The sequence below is a fragment of the Rhinopithecus roxellana genome, chromosome 13 (genome assembly GCF_007565055.1).
Source record: "Rhinopithecus roxellana isolate Shanxi Qingling chromosome 13, ASM756505v1, whole genome shotgun sequence".
Taxonomy (NCBI): Eukaryota; Metazoa; Chordata; class Mammalia; order Primates; family Cercopithecidae; genus Rhinopithecus; species Rhinopithecus roxellana.
This window is the reverse complement of record NC_044561.1, coordinates 90409438-90432630: the sequence shown is the minus strand read 5'-3', so window position 1 is coordinate 90432630 and position 23193 is coordinate 90409438. Positions and strand designations below refer to the sequence as shown.

Below are 23193 nucleotides of genomic sequence, written 5' to 3'. Positions count from 1 at the left end.
AACGGGAGTGTAGAGTGACTGCTTGTTCCAACACTTGTGATATAATTTGATCACCTGGTTAAGGTAATGACCCCAAGTTTGTGATTAGGAAGTAAGCTATGGGGTTATACTTTAGCAACTTGCAAACACGCTCTTCCTCATTAACTCTTCACCCAGTGGTTTGAGTTTCTGTCGAGAACTTTTGCTTGAATCAATTATGTTACTATGGCTTGTAAAATAAAGTTTGAATTTTTGATTTTCCTCTTCAATGATCAGTTTCTAATTTCTTTACAATCTTAAACATGGCCTTTGGAATTTAAAGGGTTGAAAGTTCACAGTTTTAAGTATCATAGTATATTTGTAACAGGAGAATGCTAACCTTGGATTTTCTTTTGTGTTTTCAGCAAAATGGGAAGACACATTTTTCTGATAAGCTCATTGTTGAATCCTTTGAAGAAGCACCCCTTCATGTTATGGTTTTCACTTACATGGGATATGGAATTGGAACCCTGTTTGGCTATCTCAGAGACTTTTTGAGAAACTGGGGAATAGAAAAATGCAATGCAGCCGTGGAACGAAAAGAACAAAGAGTAAGTATGCACACCTCCCTGGATCTTTGTCAATGCCTACTACTCTCTAAAGTGTTCTCAGAAGTGGTGATACAGGTGCAGATCCTAGAAAGCATGAGGTGCTCAGGAACTATTCAGTGTAAATTTCATTCATCTCCACCTCCTAAACCCCATTCCCCATGGGTTTATGGACCTGTTTTTACAAACATCTCATGGGCAACTACTATTTGCCAGATACTGAACTAAGGCTTTTCCCATACCTTATAATATTTAATTTCTGTAACAACCCCATGAGATAGATATTAAAATATAATTTTGAAAATAAAAACATCAAAATATAAGAGCAAGAGCTCCTGGGTGGGACTGTACTTTGGTCTTCTAGTTGTAAGTTGGGTATTATTTATGCTCTATCCTGAAAAGGAAAGTGCATTTGAGTGAACTGGGACATTTTTATTTCATCTAAATCTGATTTCTCACCTTTAACACTATTAATATTTTGAACCAATTCTTTGGGCATTGTAAGAATTTTAACAGCATCTGAAAACTATAGCATTAAACCACCAAAGCTAAGGACACTCATGGAGTCCATTGCACCCTCCACTACCTCTACTGGAACAGGCACTGGTATCTAATGCTGAGAGACCCATAGATGGTTCACATCACAGGACTCTGTGGAGACAGACCCCAGTACCAGTCTGGAGCCAGGTAGACTCGGTGGGTGGTTAGACCCAGAAGAGAGACAACAATCACGGCAGTTCAGCTCACATGAAGCCACATCCATAGGAAAAGGGGGAGAATAATACATCAAGGGAACACCCTGTGGGACAAAAGAATCTGAACAACAGTCTTCAGCCCTAGACCTTCCCTCTGACAGAGCCTCCCCAAATGAGAAGGAACCAGAAAACCAACCTTGGTAATATGACAAAACAAGGCTCTTCAACACCCCCCAAAATATCACACTAGTTCACCAAAAATGGATCCAAATCAAGAAGAAATCCCTGATTTACCTGAAAAAGAATTCAGGAGGTTATTAAGCTAATCAGGGAGAGGCCAGAGAAAGGCAACGCCCAATGCAAGAAAATGCAAAAAAAATGATACAAGAAGTGAAGGGAGAAATATTCAAGGAAATAGATGACTTAAAGTAAAAACAACAAAAATTCAAGAAAACTTTGGACACACTTTTAGAAATGCAAAATGCTCTGGAAAGTCTCAGCAATAGAATTGAACTAGTAGAAGAAAGAAATTAGAACTTAAAGACAAGGTCTTCGAATTAACCCAATTCAACAAAGACAAAGAAAAACGAATAAGAAAATATGAACAAAACCTCCAAGAAGTCTGGGATTATGTTAAACAACCAAACCTAAGAATAATCAGTGATCCTGAGGAATAAGAGAATTCTAAAAGCTTGGAAATCAAATTTGGGGGAATAATCAAGGAAAACTTCCCTGGCCTTGCTAGAAACCTAGACATGCAAATACGAGAAGCACAAAGATCACCCAGGAAATTCATCACAAAAAGATCTTCACCTAGGTACACTGTCATCAGTGTACCTAGTTTCCTTATCCAAAGGAAACCATTTTAAGAGCTGTGAGACAGAAGCACCAGGTAATTTATAAAGGAAAACCTATCAGATTAACAGCAGATTTCTCAGCAGAAACCGTACAAGCTAAGAAGGAATTAGGGCCCTATTTTCAGCTTCCTCAAACAAAACAATTATCAGCCAAGAATTTTGTATACAGCAAAACTAAGCATCATATATGAAGGAAAGATACAGTCATCTTCAGACAAACAAATGCTGAGAGAATTCATACCAAGCCACCACTACAAGAACTGATAAAAGGAGCTCTAAATATTGAAACAAATCCTGGAAAACAGAGCTTCTTTAAAGCATAAATCACACAGGATCCATTAAAACACACACACACACACACACACACAAGTTAGAAAGCAAAAACAAAAAAGAAAAAAACCCAAAGTACACAGACAACAATGAGCATGATGAATGTAAAGATACCTCACATTTCAATATCAACATTGAATGTAAATTGCCTAAATGATCCACTTAAAAGATACAGAACCACAGAATGGGTAAGAACTCACCAACCAACTATCTGCTGCCTTCAGAAGACCCACTTAACACACAAGGACTCACATAAACTTTAAGTAAAGGGGTAGAAAAAGGCATTTCATGCAAATGGACACCAAAAAGAGAGCAGGGGTAGTTATTCTAATATCAGACAACTTTAAGCAACCGTGGTTAAAAGAAACAAAGAGGGACATTACGTAATGGTAAAAGGCCTTGTCCAACAGGAAAATATCATAGTCCTAAACATATACGCACCTAACACTGGAGATCTTAAATTTATTTATTTATTTATTTATTTATTTATTTATTTATTTATTTTGAGGCAGGGTCTCACTCTGTAACGCAGACTGGAGCACAGTGGCATGATCTCGGCTCACTGCAAGCTCCGCCTCCCAGGTTCACACCATTCTCCTGCTTCAGCCTCCCAAGTAGCTGGGACTACAGGCACCTGCCAACATGCCCAGCTAATTTTTTTTTTTTTTTTGTATTTTCAGTAGAGATGGGGTTTCATTGTGTTAGCCAGGATGGTCTCGATCTCCTGACCTCGTGACCCGCCCACCTGGGCCTCCCAAAGTGCTGGGATTACAGGTGTGAGCCACCACGCCCAGCCTGGAGATCCTAAATTTATAAAGCAATTACTAACAGACCTGAGAAATGAGATAGCCAGCAACACAATAATAGTGGGGGACTTCAATACTGCACTGACAGCACTAGACAGGTCATCAAGACAGGAAGTCAACAAAGATACAATGGATTTAAACTATACCTTGGCACAAATGGACTTAACAGACATATACAGAACATTCCATCCAACAACCACAGAATACACATTCTATTCAACAGTACATGGAACTTTCTCCAAGATAGACCATATGATAGGCCATAAAACAAGACTCAATAAATTTAAGAATACTGAAATAATATCAAGCACTCTCTCAGGCCACAGTGGAATAAAACTGGAAATCAACTCCAAAAGGAAGCTTCAAAACCATGTAAATACATGGAAATTAAATAACTTGCTCCTGAATGAGCACTGGGTCAAAAACAAAATCAACATGGAAATTAAAAAATTCTTCGAAGTGAATGACAATAATAACACAACTTATCAAAACCTAAGGCAGTGCTAACAGAAAGTTCATAGCCCTAAACTCCTACGTCAAAAAGTCTGAAAGAGCACAAATAGACACTCTAAGGCCACACCTCAAGGAACTAGAGAAGCTTGAACAAACCAAATGCAAACCCAGCAGTAGAAAGGAAATAACCAGTGTGGCTGGCAAGATGGGCTGCAGCTCCCAGAAAGATCAATGCAGAAGGAACGTGATTTCTGCATTTCCAACTGAGGTACCTGGCTCATCTCACTGGGACTGGTTAGACAGTTGGTGCAGCCCACAGAGGGCAAGTCGAAGCAGGGTGTAGCATTGCTTCATGTGGGAAGTGCAAGGGGTTGGGGAACTCCCTCGCCTAGCCAAGGGAAGCGGTGGAGGACTGTGTCACAAGAAACAGTGCATTCTGGTCCAGATACTATTTCCCCTAGTCTTCGCAACCCACAGACCAGGAGATTCCCTCCGGTGCCTACACCACCAGGGCCCTGGGTTTCAAGCACAAAATTGGGCAGCCATTTAGGCAGACAGCAAGCTAGCTGCAGGAGTTTTTTTTCACACCCCAGTGGCACCTAAAACACCCTCAAGACAGAACGGTTCACTGCCCTGGGAAGAGCGTTAAAGCCAGGGAACCAAGTGATCTAGTTCAGCGGATCCCACTGCCAATGAGCCCAGCAAGCTAAGATCTCCTGGCTTGAAATTCTTGCTGCCAGCACAGCAGTCTGAAGTTGACCTGGGACACTTGAGCTTGGTGGCAGGAGGGGCATCCACCATTATTGAGGCTTGAGTGGGCCGTTTTCCCCTCACAGTGTAAACAAAGCCTCGGGCCGGGTTGGGGGGGGGGGGGCGGGGGGAGTTTGAATTGGGCGGAAGCCCACCGCAGCTACTCAAAGCTGCTGTAGCCAGACTGCCATTCTAGATTCCTCCTCTCTGGGCAGTATATATTGCTCGGGTGATATATGCACCAAAATCTCACAAGTCACCACTAAAGAACTCACTCATGTAACCAAATACCATCCCGGTCAGGGGTTTATAGGTAAAACTCCCATCTCCCTGGGACCTCCCTGGCACCTAGGGGAAGTGGCAGCTGTGGGTGCAGCTTCAGCAGATTTAAATGTTCCTGCCTCCTGGCCCTGAAGAGAGCAGCAGATCTCCCAACACAGCGCTCCAGCTCTGCTAAAGGACAGACTGGCTCCTCAAGTGGATCCCTGACCCCCATGCCTCCTGACTGGGAGACACCTCCAGGCAATGAACATGATGAAAGTAATGATACCTCACATTTCAATACTAACATTGGCAAACAGGGTCTGGAGTGGACCTCCAACAAATTCCAGCAGACCTTCAGCAGAAGGGCCTGACTGTTAGAAGGAAAACTAACAAACAGAAAGGAATAGCATCAACGTCAACAATAAGAACATCCACTCAAAACCCCCATTTGCAGGCCACCAACATCGAAGACCAGAGGTCGATAAATCCATGAAGATGAGGAAAAAGCAGCACAAAAAAGGCTGAAAACCAGAACGCCTCTTCTCCTCCAAAGGATCACAACTCCTCGCCAGCAAGAGAACAAAACTGGACGGAGAATGAATTTGATGAATTGACAGAAGCAGGCTTCAGAAGGTGGGTAATAACAAACTCCTTGGAGCTAAAGGAGCATGTGCTAACCCAACACAAGGAAGCTAAGAACCTTGAAAAAAGGTTAGACAAATTGCTAACTAGAATAACCAGTTTAGAGAAGAACATAAATGACCTGATGGAGCTGAAGAACACAGAACAAAAACTTCGTGAAGCATACACAAGTATCAATAGCTGAACTGATCAAGCAGAAGAAAGGATATCAGAGACTGAAGATCAAAGTAATGAACTAAAGCGTAAAAACACGATTAGAGAAAAAAGAATAAAAAGGAATGAACAAAGTCTCCAAGAAATATGGGACTATGTGAAAAGACCAAACCTATGTTTGATCGATATACCTGAAAGTGACAGAGAGAATGGAACCAAGCTGGAAAACACTCTTCAGGATATTATCCAGGAGAACTTCCCCAACCTAGCAAGACAGGCCAAGATTCAAATTCAGGAAATACAGAGAACACCACAAAGATACTCCTCAAGAAGAGCAACCCCAAGACACATAATCATCAGATTCACCAAGGTTGAAATGAAGAAAAAAATGTTGAGGGCAGACAGAGAGAAAGGTCAGGTTACCCACAAAGGGAAGCCCATCACACTAACAGCAGATCTCTCTGCAGAAACTCTACAAGCCAGAAAAGAGTGGGGGCCAATATTCAACACCCTTAAAGAAAGAAATTTCAACCCAGAATTTCATATCCAACCAAACTAAGCTTCATAAGAAAAGGAGAAATAAAATCCTTTACAGCAAGCACATGCTGATAGATTTTGTCACCACTAAGCCTGTCTTAAAAGAGCTCCTGAGGGAAGCACTAAATATGGAAAGGAAAAACTGGTACCAGCCACTGGAATAACATAACAAATTGTAATGACTATGGACACTATGAAGAAACTGCATCAATTAATGGGCAAAATAACCAGCTAGCATCATAATAACAGGATCAAATTCACACATAACAATATAAACTTTGAATGTAAACCAGCTAAATACCCCAATTAAGAGACAAAGACTGGCAAATTGGATAAAGAGTCAAGACCCATCGGTGTGCTGTATTCAGGAGACCCATCTCACGTGCAAAGACACACATAGGCTCAAAATAAAGGGATGGAGGAATATTTACCAAGCAAATGGAAAGCAAAAAAAGCAGAGGTTGTAATCCTAGTCTCTGATAAAACAGACTTTAAACTGACAAAGATCAAAAAAGACAAAGAAGGGCATTACATAATGGTAAAGGGATCAATGCGACAAGAAGAGCTAACTGTCCTAAATATACATGCACCCAATACAGGAGCACCCAGATTAAAGCATAAACCAAGTTCTTTGAGACCTACAAAAAGACTTAGATTCCCACACAATAATAGCAGGAGACTTTAACACCCACTGTCAATATTAGACAGACCAATGAGACAGAAAATTAACAAGGATATTCAGGACTTGAACTCAGCTCTGGACCAGGTGGACCTAATAGACATCTACAGAACTCTGCACCCCAAATCAACAGAATATACATTCTTCTCAGCACCACATCACACTTATTCTTAACTTGACCACATAATTGGAAGTAAAACAAATATGGTGCAGTGTATCACTGCTCAGGTGATGTATGCACCAAAATCTCACAAATCACCACTAAAGAACTTACTCACGTAACCAAATACCACCTGTACCCCAATAACTTACAGAAAAATAACAAAAATGATAACAAAATTAAATAGAAATTTAAAAGAATGATTTATGCAAAACTATTTGACTTGGGAAAAATATTTGTTCCATCTTAGAGGAGCAAATTTCAGAAATATATTTTAGCATCTTCTATAAAATACCTCAATTCCTAGTCACTTAAGGTTTGTCAATATTCAAGTCTCTGTATACAAAATCCATATAATGCAAAGATTTGGCATACAGAGAATAATTTTGCATTATATCTGGGCAGCACTGTATAATCTCAAGTAGCTTCCTTACCATCCTTGGGTTAAAAATAGCTGAATGAGCTCAGAGCGGTGGAGAGACTGGATTTTGGTATTAGAGGGATCCAGGTTTGAATTCTGGTTTTGTGCTGTTCTGCGTGTGTGTGATTTTACTAATTAATAATGACGTTGGATCACTCAGGTTTATTGATCTTGTGTGTTTTCACTTCTGAGAAATATTTTTCATAACTTTTACTTGTCTTTTCTTATCGGTTTGTAAGAGTTCTTTATATACTTTTGATGCAATCATTGGTCAATTGTGTGTACTGCAACCTATAAACATGCCAGTTTGTATCTTGTATTTTCCCTTTGTAACATTTTTTTAATGAACAAAAGTTTTTTTTTAAAAAAGAATTTTAACAGCATCTGTGGCTGTTAAATAATTTTTTAAAGAATTTTTAATTTTTTTAAAAGAATTTTAACAGCATCCACTGATTAGATTAGCCACTGTCACTCACATAAATACCTGTGACAACTCAAATACCTCAAGACATTGCCAAATGTCTCAAAGAGCACAAAATCACCCACAGTGTAGAATCACTGATCTAGGTACTTTAGATAGTTAGTCTGTAAAAGTCTACATGATCTCTTTTTTGCACAATACTGGAGGACAGCCTAGAAAATATTCAGACATCTGCAAAGATCCTGCATTGCATTTTCCAAATCGGTCCAAAGGATTTATGATGTTATGAATCTCTTTTTTCTAAAAAATAGTTTAGAATAATATATGGGCATGGATCATTCCATGAGATAGAGACTTGAAAACATCTAAACAAAGAACATTGGTAAGATACAAACTTCAAGGAATTGAGAAAATCCTATAATTTAGTAACTAGTACCCATGGTAAGAGAAACACTTATTACAGGACACATTCATGAACAAACTATGTGGAATTATTTGGAACTATATTAAGTTAAATGTATCATCTTCAGATAAAAATCAGACCCAGCTTTATTATCATAATCCCTCCAACCTTTAGCAAGCATTTGACCATGTGCTCTATACCAGATAATGGGTGCTAATATTCATAGATGACAAGACAGTTTCTGCCATTAGAGATTTTGAAGTCTGGTGGGCAAACAGACTTACAAGCAAATAATATCCTAAAAGATGATGAGAGGGAAGATTGTGATATGGGTCACAGGGATTGTGACTCCCTTAGGGATTCAAGAAACATTGATACTGGGGCTTGAATGGTGAGCAGGAGTTTGCCAAGTTGGCAAAGGTGCAAAGGAGAACATTCTCAAAAGAAGGCACTGCTTGTGCCAACGCATGCATTAATTCATTAATCAAGTTGGATTATTTTTGAGCATATATTTTGTGCCAGGCACTGTGCTATGATCTGGAGATATAAGAATAACCAAGGCAGACACAGTTCCTGCTCTCAGAAAGCTAATCATAAAACAGCAGTAGAATTTGCTAAAAGACAAAGCAGAGGTAAGTACAGGGCACCATGGGAGCAAAGAAAAATGTCTAACCTGATTTGGTGTTTAATGAAAACTTCTGGGTGAAAGAGAAAGCTAAATTGGGATCTAGACGCTGATGAGTAAACAGTAAGGCAAAGGGTGAATCAAGAGGGAAAAGGAGTCTCTAAGAAGAGAGAATATGGAGCCAGATGGTCCAGAGGTTAGAGAAAGCATTGTGCATTCAAGGAACCACGGAATTCCAATGACCTAGTGTGAATGAGAGTGGGAGTATGTGGGGAGAAAGATTGCTGAGAGGCAAGCAAGGGCCAGACTATAATGGGTTTTTTAATAAGCCATGGACATGTATTATAAGAACAATGGGAAAGCATTGAAGGACTTCAGGCAAAGGAATGCATATTTGTAGACAGAAAGATAATTCTCTCTACCCTATGAGAAATGGATTGTGGAAAGACAACTAAGAGATCAAAAAGGAAATTAAGGGGCTGATGCAGATATACAGGTTTAAAAAAATCTAGGTGAGATGGTTGGCCTGGGACCAAGGTAGTGACAATAGGGGTGGTGACAAGAGAAAAGGCCAGGAGATGTTTAAGAGGTGGAGTTAGAGATGGTTGATTTGACCTAGGGAAATAGAGAGAAGGACAACTCAAAGACCACATCCAAGTTTATGACATGTAGCAGAAGGTGGTGTCATTCACTGAGATGGATAATAGAGAAGCAAGATCCAGTTGGAGGGAGAAAGTGGTCAACTCAGTTTTTGACAAGTTGAGTTTGAAGAACTGGCAGCTAAACTTAAAGGTCTGGACCTCTGGAAAAAGTCTCAGTGGGATATTGTAACATCTTCAGTTTATCTTCAGCATGTCAACAGGAATCAAAGCCAGGGAAGTAGACATCTTCCAGGGTAAGTTCATAGAGAAAAAAGAGAAAGGATGAAAAGAAAGTGAAGAAATTCAGAGAATTTAATAGATTTCAGAGACAGAGTCCCAATTCAAGACGAAAAGCAAAGTGACAAGAAAAAAAAGTTAACAGTAGTTTAGAAAAGAGATTATTTGTGCTTGAACTAGGAAAGAGGCAGATGGAAGGAAAAGGAAATTAATCATAGAGAATATTTAGGAGGTATCAACAAGTCTTGGTGGCTGAATGTACAGAAGATAAGATAGAAGGAGGAAAATAGGGGAATCTCAAATTCTAGTTTGGGCAGATACGTGGATAGCAACATCACATCCATCACAATGAAATGGTTCTGTTGGTAAAATGATGGCCACAGACAGCTTTGAGGACATAAAGGTTCTTGAGTTATAAAGGATAAAGAAACAGTTAAATCAAGTAGGAGACAACTCAGTATGCTTCCAGAGATGCAGGTTTCCCTGGTCCTAGCAGAGCTGATAATGTAACTGGGAAAATGGGATTTGAAGGGGAATTCTCCTTGGGCATTCTCACAATGATCTCCATGGCCCCTCCCCCCACCAGCTGCATTGTTCTAGAGTACTTGTCACCAATCTGCCTGCTCCCCAGGTACAAGTAACTAATGCATAATAAATCAATACATTTCAGAGCACTGAGACAAAGGCTGAATCAAATGTAAATTTCTCAGGTGTGGCATTTCTTGGAAGGCTTAGGCTTCAGACCTGCAATCTATTTTCTAACCATTCAACGTATTTGCTCTATTAAACCAGCAGGTCTAATCTTCTTGTCTTTTCTAAAGGAATTTCTTACATTTTATCAGGAAAAAAAAATACCCATGAAAAGTTGTTTCCTAAGAAGCCTACTCTGAGATGGTGGCCTGAATGCAGGAAGGTTATTAGGGTGTGCTCCTGGGATCAGCACCTGTGAGGCAGAGAAGGAAATGGCATGGCTCAGGAGAGAGAGGAGTTGGAAAGGAAAGAGGGGATGGAGTGAATTGAGATGATGCAGACCCAGCAAAGGCCTCAACAAATCCCACAAGGAGTTCGGGAGATGGGAGGGCCTTTCAAGAGTCATCTGAGTTGAGGGAAGGGGGCTAGATCTTTTGACTCCTTCACTGATAGAAGCTGCCACCAGGGATCTTGGAAGATCCCTTCAGACCCAGGCAATCCTCATAGAGTTGTAAGCATCCAATGTTCCTAGCAACTAGGGGAATGGATGCATCAGCTCTGAACGATGGGCTATGTACATCAAATGGCAGCCTGCACTTCAACACTTGCCCCTGTTGCTACAAGAACTGCTCGAACCGCCCCACAGGAGAAAGGCATTGCATTGAGTAAATTAATAATTTACTTTTCCTTACAAAATAAATGGTTTCCATCCTATCTGATCTCTGTGAGGTCCAGAGCAATAGTCAATAGACTCATGTTGGTAAATGTGCCTTTCACATGGCATACCTTTTATTATTTGTTCCATTTGTGCCCCTTTAGAGACTTCTAGCATTTCAGAGTGACAGGTTCTAATTAACTGCAGTCACTATCTTTCTGATGGGACTTGATTTCCCAACCCTATCTATAGACAGACCCTTTAATTTTTTTTTTTTTTTTTTTTTTTTTTTTTTTTGGTGAGACGGAGTCTCACTCTGTCACCCAGGCAGAGTGATGCAATCTCAGCTCACTGCAAACCTCCACCTCCTGGGCTCAAGTGATCCTCCCACCTCAGCTTTCCGAGTGATTGGGACCATAGGCACGTGCCACCACACCTGGCTAATTTTTTTGTATTTTTGGTAAAGACAGGGTTTTGCCATGTTGCCTATGCTGGTCTCAAACTCCTGACCTCAAGTGATCCATCCACTTTGGCCTCCCAAAGTGCCACCGCACCCAGCCCATCCTTTAATCTTCTTTTTTTTCTTTTTCTTTTTCTTTTTTTTTTTTTTTGAGATGGAGTCTCACTCTGTCAAACAGGATGGAGTATAGTGGTGCAATCTCGGCTCATTGCAACCTCCACCTCCCAGGTTCAAGTGATTCTCCTGCCTCAGCCTTTCGAGTAGCTGGGACTACAAGCATGCAACACCATGCCTGGCTAATTTTTGTATTTTTAGTAGAGACAGGGTTTCACTATGTTGGCCAGACTGGTCTTGAACTCCTGACCCTATGATCCGCCTGCCTCAGCCTCCCAAAGTGCTGGGATTACAGGCATGAGCCACAGTACCTGGCCCCCTTTAATCTTTTAATACCATCCCCAGTCCCATACGTCTGATAGTATCCTTGCTTTCTGTAAATAAGCTGTCTGATGCACATTTTTAATTCTCTTGCTCAAATCATGGAACATCCTCAACAGAAATGAGCATTATTCTATTCTAAAAGTTGGTCACTGGGAGTGCAGAATATACTGCCCCACATGACAAGCCAGCCATGAGCAAAATGACACCAGAAAAGAGAATGCATTCATGAAGTGATGGTGGAAAATAACAATTATGATTTTTTAAAAGATCATGAATGAATGTTCTTATATTCACCTTTACTCATTTACTCTTCTTCCTTTTTGTTAATCAAATATAATTATTTATTAATCCATTTTCACTATTTTCTTTCTCTATGATGACTTGTCTCATACAGCTTTCCATTCAAATTAACGTGTTGCCCAAACTTATCTCTATTTAATTTCTCCTTCTTTTTATTTCTAGCTCAATTGTTCTGAAATTGGCTCCCAAACATAAAGGTTCTGATCATCCTCTTTATCTGAATCACTTGAGTATTAACTGAGAAGAATAGAAAAATTAAAATCTCCTTCCAAGACAGCACTAAAAAGCTCAGGTTAGACTGCACTAACAATCAGTAGATCCTAACAAAAAGGACAAGATGCAAAGTTTAAATATTTTGCTTAAATTTGACTCTTCAGTTTTGGGCCAAGAATATCTCTTTGTTTTAGTAAAAGACAACTTCAGAGTTGAATCACAAATTCTCAAAAGTCCCTAGATAATTTATTTTTTCAGTGATATAACAGTCCAACTTTGTAAAATCCAGAAGAGAATGTCAGCAAATATAATCAATTAATGTCAAGCATCATCAGAGGCTTAGAAAATACTTCAAGTGCAACCAACTCTACAGGTCCACATTTCTCAACTTGCTATGGTCCCAATATCAAACAAGTTCTGCAAAACCCGATAACATGGCACCAATTATAATTCTGTGTTCACATAAAATCCAGCTAGTTCCTAGGACCCAATACAAACTCTGTGTTCACATTAAATCCGGATAGTTCCTAGTACCAATACAAGTAAATCACAGACATTTCTGGCCCATATTCAGAGATTTTTACTCCCACCTAAAACAAAGCAGGTTCAGCAAGCTGTAGCTGTAGAAAATTTTAGGACAAATACCTAAATGTTTGGATAAATTATAATTTGTTATTTTGCATCCTGATACAACAGGATTAGCCCAGAGAAACTTTCTTCTGAAGGGTGAGGTCCATTAAGGTCACTGGGTATGAGATATGGTCTTGTCCAAAACAGACAGCCCAGGCACTGGTCTTCCTGTATGGACCTGCTTGGATCCAAAACTCAAAGCTTCACTGGGGTATCTCTAGGAACATAATAGATGAATAAGTATGCAACTTATGGGATCGAAATATTAGACCAGTGTTTTGCAGACTTAGCTACCCGTTGGAATCACTGAGAACCTTTAAAAGGTACAAATACCTAGGCTTTGCTCACAAATACCCTGATTTAATTGCTTTGTGATGCAACCTGACTAGTGGGAGGTGGGGCAGAGCGGAGGGCTGGTCAAACTAACTTTCCAAGTGATTCTCATCCACATATAAAATTGCAAATCAGTGTTTCAGAGCACTGCTTCTCAAACTTCACCATGCCCACAAATTATCTGGGGAAATCATGTTAAAATGCAGATTCTGCTTCAATAGTTTTAGGTGGACCCAAGATTCTGTAGCTATAAACAAGTTCCCAGGTGAAGCCAGTGCTGCTAGTCTGAGATCACATGTTGGTCCTTCTGTAACCGAGTCCAAATTCATTCTGCTCATCACATGACAGCCAATAAGTTGAGAGACATGGAGTTGGAGCAAGGAAGGTGACCTTATTTCGAAGACCCAGCAAACCAAGAAGATGGTAAACGAATGTCCCAAAGAACCAACCGTCAAAACAAATTTCAGTCTCTATGTTAAGGGCAGAGGGAAGACAAAGGGGCTGTGATCAAGAGGTGACCAAAGACTATAGACGTCTGGGCACCAGCCAAGGGTCTGTGGAGGTTGAGAACTTTTTGGTCTCGGCCAGGTCACAACCCTCCTATAAATCTTTAACAAAACATAGTTGTTTACATATCTCCCTTTTAATCCCAGAGTTAATTTCAAAAAAACTACATGATCGCTGTTTTTGTGTTTTATTTCAGTGCTCTAAAATTATCCTAGCCTATGCATAGGAATGGGTAAAGGCTCCTTAAACAAAAATGGAATTTGTTGTTAGTTCTTTCGCTATTTCACGGTTATGTCGCTAGTATCACCTGAGAGCTTACTAGAACTCTCAGACCCAGTCCAGCATCTTTAGTTTATCATGATCCTCAGGTGATACAGACACACATTAAAGTTTGAGAAGCCCTGCTATTCTAAAGGTTCTCAATTTGAAATTCGGCTGCCACCTGCATTCAGATGCAGGCAGTGCCATCCCTTGAAACCTCCAGGTGTCTATCCCCTTTCACATGCACAGCTCTCCTACTATCCCTTACAGGAAAGATGGCCTCAGCCCATCTGTACTTTACTGTGGTAGACTTTGGCAGTTAACTGTTACAGATCAACAGCTGATAATACCAGATCAATGCTTTACAACCTTGGCTGCACATTGAAATGAGCTGTTCTGCCCCACACATTCGTCATTACTAGCTTCTTCTCTCCAGTACTGCCTCCAATGTCTCTTTTACCACCCCCATGCCCACCCCCAACTCCACCCCTGGAGCCTGCAATACCTTGATTTTAAGATCTTTTCATTCTCCTCTTCTCTCTCAGGTTCTCTTTTCCTTTCTTCTATCCATCTTAAATGCCATGGGCTTTGAAAGGGCCTCGTCTTGATACCCACCCCGATGGTGACTGGTCACCCTTCAAATTCAGGGCCACTAGCCTCAACATAGCCCTTGGTATTGCCTGCCAATCACACTGTTACTTAGGACCTCTATCACTGACTGTTCTAAATGGCAACTTTGTACTTTCCCCTTTCCCCTCAAACCTGCAACACTTCTTGTACCTCCTTTCAGCTAATAATCTTGCTTCTATCAACTACAGAAAAAAAAAGGTTTTAAAGAATTAAAGTTAGTTTTATTTAGCAGTCTTCCTGAGGACTATAGACTGAAGGCTAGAGCCTCAGAGTAGCCCTTTAGAGAGGTTCTATCAGACTGCTCCAATGCAGCATTTCAGTTCACAGTTTATATATAGGTAGCAAAGATTCAGTATACACAAAATCACATCTAAGTTTGGGTGCAAGAGTATATCTGATTATAGTTTACAGAAGCATAACCACTAATCCCATCAGACATTATCTTATGTGTAGGAAAAGGCAAGAACTAAAGTTAATTATTTATTTATTTATGTATTTATTTATCTGGGGGATTGTCCCACTTAATTTATTTTTTAAATTTATATTTTTTTATTTGTATGAATTTAAGGGGTAAGAGTGCAGGTTTGTTATGTAGATATATTGTGTAGTGGTGAAGTATGGGTTTTTTGTATAACCATCACCTGAATAATGTGCATTGTATCCATTAAGTAATTTCTCATTCCTTGACCTCCTCCCACCCTCCCACCCTTCCAACTCTCCGGTGTCTCTTATTTTACTCTCTACATCCATGTGTATGCATTATTTAGCTCCCACTTAGAAGTGAGAACATGTAATATTTGACTTTCTGTGTCTGAATTGTTTCACTTAAGATAATGGCCCACAATTGCATATTGCATCCCTGTTGCTGCAAAAAGCATGATTTCATTCTTTTTTATGGCTGAATAGTATTCCATTGTGTGTGTGTGTGTGTGTGTGTGTGTGTGTGTGTGTATACACACCACATTTTCTTTATCCAATCAACTGCTGATGGACTGTTAGGTTGATTTCACATCTTTGCTGTTGTCAATAGTGCTACAATAAATACATATCTTTCTGATATAATAATTCTTTTTCCTTTGAGTAAATACCCAATAGTGGGATTGCTGGATCAAATGGTATTTCTATTTTTAGTTCTTTGAGAAATCTCCATACTGTTTTCCATAGAAGTTGTACTAATTTACATTCCCACCAGCAGTGTATAAGCATCCTTCTTTCTCCACAATCTTGCCAACATCTGTTATTGTTTTGGCTTTTTAATAGTAGACATTCTGAAGTAATTTATCTTTTGAGGAATACAGTGACTCGGGGAAGAGACGTGGGGGGCCATATGCTCTATCTTATTTTGTCTTCGAAGCATCTTTCTAGAAAGCTGCACATCATCACAGAGTCAGGGGCCTTGTGAAATTATGCAGGCAAGCAGAAATGAGGAAAAAACAGCTTCCAACATTTGTTACTTTGCCTCACACTTCCTATTTCATTGAGAAAATAGAAAAAGGTCAGCACATCCACCTGCTCTCTCCACCACCTACCTGCTACTGTGCTCATATACTTGGCCTTCCACCTGTCACTGTGGGGCAGGTGTCTGGGTTCCTATTGAGGCCACCTGTGCGCTAGCTAACAGTGATCAGCAGTCATTCAGCCTTGACACATCCAAAACTGTGGGTTGAGTTTCCCCTCCAAACCTGTGCTTTTCACAATCTCCAGGTAAGTAAATGGCAACTCCACCAGTCCAGGTGCTCTGGACAAAACCTCCAAGTCAAAGAGCTTTGACTCAACTCTTTCCTTTGCACCCAAAGTCAAATCTGTAGGCCAATACTGTCAGTTCTATGTTCCAAATACACTGTATTTGTTATCACGCTACTTCTTACCACCCCTGCTGCTACAAGCTTTGTCCAAACCACCATCTCCTCTTACCTCAGATGTACCCTGCTTCTACCCTTGAGCCTAATAGTCTCTTCTCAACTAACAAGCATTGTGCAATGTGTAATTTAAACATTAATTGTGTAAAATTAATGTTTACACAACTAAACATTAATTGTGATGTTTAAAATCCTAAGTCAGGTCACAGCACATGTCTGGCCAGAACCCTTTAATATCTTCCCGGCTCCCTCCAAGTCAAGCTGCTAGAGGCTCTGCAGAACGTAGCCTCTCTTGTATCTCTAACTTCATCCCTTCTCTTCCTCTTTACTCCCAGGCACTGCTTCAGACACTAGGACCTCCTTGCTCTTCCTCAGGCACTACCCATATGTGCCTGCCTCAGGTAATTTCCACTTACATAGCCCTCTGCCTGGAATGGCCCTCCCTCGGGTACCCACATCGCTCACTCTCTGACTCAGCTATCACCAGGAAACCAATAGCTTTAACTACAGCCAGAATCACTGGCCAGCACAATACCCCATCTGCCCCACCAGGCTGGGATCTAAATATCTTCTGGCTAAAAAGCAAGAAGGGGAGAAAGTTGTCCACAATTGTATCTGGCAGAGCATATGCCATAGGCTAAGAAAGCATCCCCAGAATACCAAAGGCCAAGAAATATTTTGCTAAATAAAATCACTGGTAGAATCAGATCATAGTCTCCCACAGTGAATACTCAAGAGAGACCAACATCTATTTGTAGAGATATAGATATAGATATGTATAAGATATATATTTTTATTTGTATAATGTAGAAACATATATATTTACATACACACATCACTTGCACAAAGCCAGTCTGTGAATGAGTGGGTTAAGACAAGCCCTAATGGAAAGCCACTTCTTAAAATTATGTTTTCTTCTTTTTCCTTTTTATTATGGAAATAATGCACAAAAACAAGCATTATTTCATCTTTGTGCGTGCATTTTTCCTGTCTCTTCTCTGCACTCAACTACACTTACGTTCATGTGTACTTACTCTGTCCTTCATGGGATCACATCATACATCTTGTTGTGTGACTTGTTTTTTTTCCCTAACTCTGTCTCTGAAGATATTTATATGCCAACACAGAACTACTTCATTCCTTTTAATAGCTGCATGATATTCCATAATATTCCATGTTACTCCATATGTGGGTACACTATCCCATGTTTATTTTCACAAATAACTTGTCCACGATCAGTATATGCATTTATTCTAGGATAATTCCTAGAAGTGGCTTTCTGAGTCCAAGGCACACATATTTTAACTTCTGAGACATACTGCCAATTTGCCTTTCAAAAATGCTTGCCTAGACCGACTCCAGTGAACAGTACCCAACAATGCATGCTTCCTTGCCAGCACTTGGTAGGTTGATTATCATCAACATTTAAAAAGTGTTTTGCTAATCTCATGGGTGAACATTATTTATTTTTGTCTTAATTTGCATTTTCCTGATTAATATCATAACTGCACTTCTTTAAATATACTTTTTAGTTATTTACACTTAACTCTTCTCAGACTGGCTGTTCCTATCTTTTGCTCATAATTGTATTAAACTTTTTGAAAATTGATTTAGAGGAACTCTTTCTATGTGCTCTGATATCAATAATTTTTCCATTAAATATAGTTTAAATATTTCTCCAATTCTGTTTCTTGGCTCACTTTATTTGCATTCTATTTAGCCGCACATACATGTTTCAGTCATATATAGGAAACATTTATGTTTTCATTGTTGTTATTCGTTTTGATGTTAGTTTTCTTTTCTCTCTCTTTGGGGAGGGGTGTTAGTCATGTTCATAAACTTTTCCTATGGTTTCATTCAGAACTTTTGTGATTTGGGCTGTTTATTTTAAACATTTAGTGCATATATCTATTCATCCATCTAGTTTATTTCTATGTGCTATGAGACAGAGTCTCACTGACTCCCAGGCTGGAGGACAGTGGCGTGGAATCAGCTCCCTACAAACTTTCGCCCCCTGGGTTCAAATGATTCTAGTTCCTCAGTCACCAGAGTAGCTGGGATTACAGGCACCCACCACCACACCCGCTTAATTTTTGTATGTTTAGTAGAGATGGGGTTTCTTCATGTTGACCTGGCTGGTTTTGAACTCCTGGCCTCAAGTGATCCGCCCCCCTCGGCCTCCCAAAATGCTGGGATTACAGGCATGAGCCACTGCATCTGACCAATTTTTTGAAAGATATTTCTAATAATTTCCCCAATATCATTAATTAAGTAGTTCTTTTCTTTTCTTTCTTTCTTTTTTCTTTTTTTGATGGAGTCTTGCTCTTTCGCCCAGGCTGGAGTGCAGTGGCGTGATCTTGGCTCACTGCAACCTCGGCCTTCTGGGTTCAAGCGATTCTCCTGCCTCGGCCTTCCGAGTAGTTGGGATTACAGGCATGAGCCACCACACCTGCCCAATTTTTTAAAAGATATTTCTAATAATTTCCCCAATATCATTAATTAAATAGTTCTCTTTTTTTCTTTCTCCTTTTCTTTTTTCTTTTCTTTTTTTTTTTTTTTTTTAGACGGAGTCTTGCTCTGTCGCCCAGGCTGGAGTGCAGGGGCACGATCTTGGCTCCTGGGTTGGAACGATTCTCCTGCCTCAATCCCCCAAGTAGCTGAAATTACGGGCATGTGCCACCGCGCACGGCTAATTTTTCTATTTTAGTACAGAGGAGGTTTCACTATCTTGGTCAGGCTAGTCTCAAACTCCTGACCTCAAGAGATTCGCCTGCCTCAGTCTCTCAAAAGTGCTGGGAGTACAGGCCAGAGCGTGATTAAATAGTTCATTTTTAACTCACTTATATGAAATGTTGACTGGTTTTTCTATTATTTGGGTACCTCTACAAGATTTTAGATAATTCTTTAAGATTTTCTTTCTGTATATACTTTAGAATTAGCTTGTGAGGTATAGAATTTGGAAAAAAAACTGGCAATTTTCATTAAATCTACAGGTTATCTTTGGAAAATTTGATGTCTTCATAGCAGTCTTCCTGTTCAGAAATCTGTCTCTTCTTTTCTTTATGTATTTCTTATGTTCTTTAGTAACATTTTATAATTTTCTTTATAAAAGTCTTACCATTTTCTCTTATTGAGCACAATGTTTTAATCATGACATAATTTGAATATTATCTTTTTCCCATACCATCTCCCAGTTAGCTATTGATAACATATAGCAAAGCAATTGTTATTTTTATATTCTAACCTCAAATGCTACCGCTTTAATAAATTCCCTCCTTCACAGTTTCTCAGATAGTTGCATTGGAATTTCTTGGAATTTTTCATGGGTGACATGAAAAACTGTACATATAATATCTTTGAGATTTATTATTATAATAAACGTATTAATTGTCATATTTAACTCCTCTAAACTTACTTTTTTCTCTACTGAATTTTTTTTTAATAAATGTATGTTAATGCCTTTCACTGTGATTGTAAATTTGGTAGGGTTTATTTTTTTTTCCTGAAGTATTTCTGTGTAACTATCAGAAACATAAAAGTCCTTGGTTCTAATAGTTCTTGGTGGATTTTTTCCTTTTATTATGCTTTTTACCTTATATTCTAGTTTACCTTCTACTAATTAGTATGTACCTTTTTTCTCCTCAGTAGCCATCTCTTTCTTTCATCTTCAGCATTTCCAGAAAATGTATGTCTCTTATAAGCAACAAATAGATTGAAATACAAAAAAGTTGTATTTTAATAATATATTCTATTAACACTTATTTAAACCATATGAAATTACTGTTTTGATAGGTTAAAAATAGTCAAACATTGGCAATTCCATATGGTTCAATCTATTATAATACTGTAATTACGTGTTTAAACTGATTCCTGCCATATTTATGTTTTACATTCATATCTTTTTTTATTTTAAATATTTCTCCTTTTATACTTAGTACAGTTGTTTTTCTTTTAACATATATGCATTTTTTACTACTTTTTAAAAAAAAATTCAAGCTTTTTTAAAATTATAAATATTCAGTGTACAATATGGTGCTTTGATAAACATATACATCTTGAAATAATTATAACTATCAAACTAATAACGTATCCATCATTTCACACAGTTAGCTTTTTTCTTCCTTCCTTTTTTTGGTGAGAACATTTAGGATCTACTTTCCTAATAATTTCAAGTATACAATATATTATTAACTATAGTCACCATGCTGTACATTAGGCCTCCAGAACTTATTCATGCTACATAATTGAAACTTTGTACCCTTTGACCAGTATCTCCCCCACCCTATTTTCACCATGCCCCCAGGCCTGGCAACCACCATTCTACTCTCTGCTCCTATGAGATTTCAATGTTTTTAGATTTCACACATAAGTGAGATCATATGGTGTTTGTCTTTCTTATTTCCCTCAGTATAAACTCCTCCAGGTGCATCCATGTTGTTGCAAATGTCCTTCTCTTTTAAGCCTGAATAGTATTCCATTGTGTATATATACCATATTTCTTTATCCATTCATCTATGATGGACACTTGGGTTATTTACATATCTTGTCTATTGTGAGTAATGCTGCAATAAACACAGGAGTGCAAATATCGCTTGGAGATAGTGATGTCATTTACTTTGGATATACACCAAGAAGTGAGATTGCTAGATCATATGGTAGTTCTATTTTTAAATTTTTTTGGAACCTCCATATTGTTTTTCATAATGGCTTCATCAATTTACCTTCCCACCATCAGTGAACAAGAGTTCTCTTTTCTCCACATCCTTGCCAACACTTGTTATCTGTTGTCTTTTTGATAACATCCATTTTCACAGATATGAGGTGATTTCTCATTGTGGTTTTCATTTGAATTTCCCTGATGATTTGTGATGCTGACCTTTTTTTTTTAATATGCCTGTTGGTCATTTTATGACCAAAAAAGACAACATTCAATGTCTTTTTTGAGAAATATCTGTTTGGGTCTCTTGCCCATTTTTTAATCAAGTTTTTGTTTGTTTGTTTGTTTGTTTGTTTTGCTACTGAATTGTTTGGATTCCTTATATATTCTGGATAATAACACCTTACCAGACGTGTGGTTTGCAAATATTTTCTCCCATTCTATAGGTTGCCCCTTCACTCTGTTTATGATTTCCTTTGTTGTGCAGAAGCTTTATAGTTTGATGCAATTCCATTTTTTGGTTTTTTGTTTTGTTTTGTTTTGTTTTGTTTTTGTTGCCTGTGTTTTGAGATCATAGCAAAAACTTCACTGTCCAGATCAATGTCAAGATTTTTCCCTAAGTTTCCCTCTAATAGTGTTACAGTTTCAGGTCTTACATTTAAGTATTTAATCCATTTTGAGTGTATTTTTGTATATAGTATGAGACAAGAATCCAATTTCATTACTCTGCATATGTATATCCAATTTTTCCAACACTACGTATTGAAAGGACTCTCCCCAGTGTGTGTTTTTGGCGCCTTTGTCAAAGATCCATTACTGTAAATGCATGAATTTATTCCTGGTATCTCTATTCTGTTCCATTGGCCTAAGTGTCTGTTTCTATGTCAGTACCATGCTGTTTTGATTACTGTAGCTTTGCAGTATATTTCAAAATTAGGTAGTGCACTCTCAATTATTACAGAAAATGTCTGTGGGTGTTAACCTTATGACTCCTTGCATATACTGAAAAATATGTGTATTTGTTTTTATTTGGTTGCTGACTTGGAAGAGTACAGAATTTAAGTTCAAGTTTTAAGCAATCTGATTCTTATTCTCTTCTATGAAGTGTGAAACTGTATTTGCTTTAATAAGTACCTGATGAACTCTTTATATCTTAAAATTCAAATCTTTCCTCATCTCTAGAAATTTCTCTCTTCTCTTCCTTCTTATACTTTGCTTTCTTTCTCTCCTCCTTCTCTTCCTTTCCTCCTTAATTTCCTCCTTTCAATCTTGCCATGTCTATTAGAGAGATGTTTGTTCTTCTGAATCTGCCCTATATATATCTCTTGACTTTCCCTTTATATTTTCTTTTCTTTGTTCTTTTCACTGTCTTATGAAAAAATCATCAATATAATATTCTATCTTATTAATTTGCCTTTTCGTCATGGTCATTATTTTTTGAACTGTTTATCCTTTAAATGGGCACATTGTTCTGTTATGTTTATATAAAAATGTCACTTCTACATATATATGTATTTTTTTTTTTTCATGTTCACCTATCTTGAGTGACTGTAGAAGTGGAACAGGATGAGTTTCCAGGGCCAATAGATTGTCTTCTTGTTACGTGGGCTCTCCATTTCTCTACATTGGGGTATTGCTTTTCCCTCTACTTCTTGTTGCCCACCACAGAGCTTTGTCCTGTGGCGAATATTATCACTTCTTATTTATTAGCCCAATAGGAAGAAGATGAAGGGATGTGCCCTCACCTTGAATGTCAGCTTGTTATAGCTCTGCACTCTCAACTTGAAGCTGCCTTTATTAGCTTACATCCATGCCAGTCTTCTCTGCAAATATTTGGAACCATGGTTTCCTGTGGTTTAATTTCCCCAGTGATCAGATCTTACTTATGTCTGTCTTTGTGATTCTTCTGCATTTCTGATG

At 38.7% G+C, this 23193-nt stretch overlaps 1 protein-coding gene across 4 annotated transcripts in view; it reads left to right on the top strand.

Annotated features, from left to right (window-relative positions):
• SPTLC3 (serine palmitoyltransferase long chain base subunit 3) overlaps positions 1–23193 on the top strand; it is a 167495-nt gene that overhangs the window by 40170 nt on the left and 104132 nt on the right. For all 4 annotated transcript variants that reach the window (XM_030915896.1, XM_030915895.1, XM_030915898.1 and 1 more), the window contains one exon: positions 384–569. In XM_030915896.1, coding sequence (XP_030771756.1) covers positions 384–569 — 186 coding nt within the window. The remainder of the gene's footprint in view (positions 1–383; positions 570–23193) is intronic.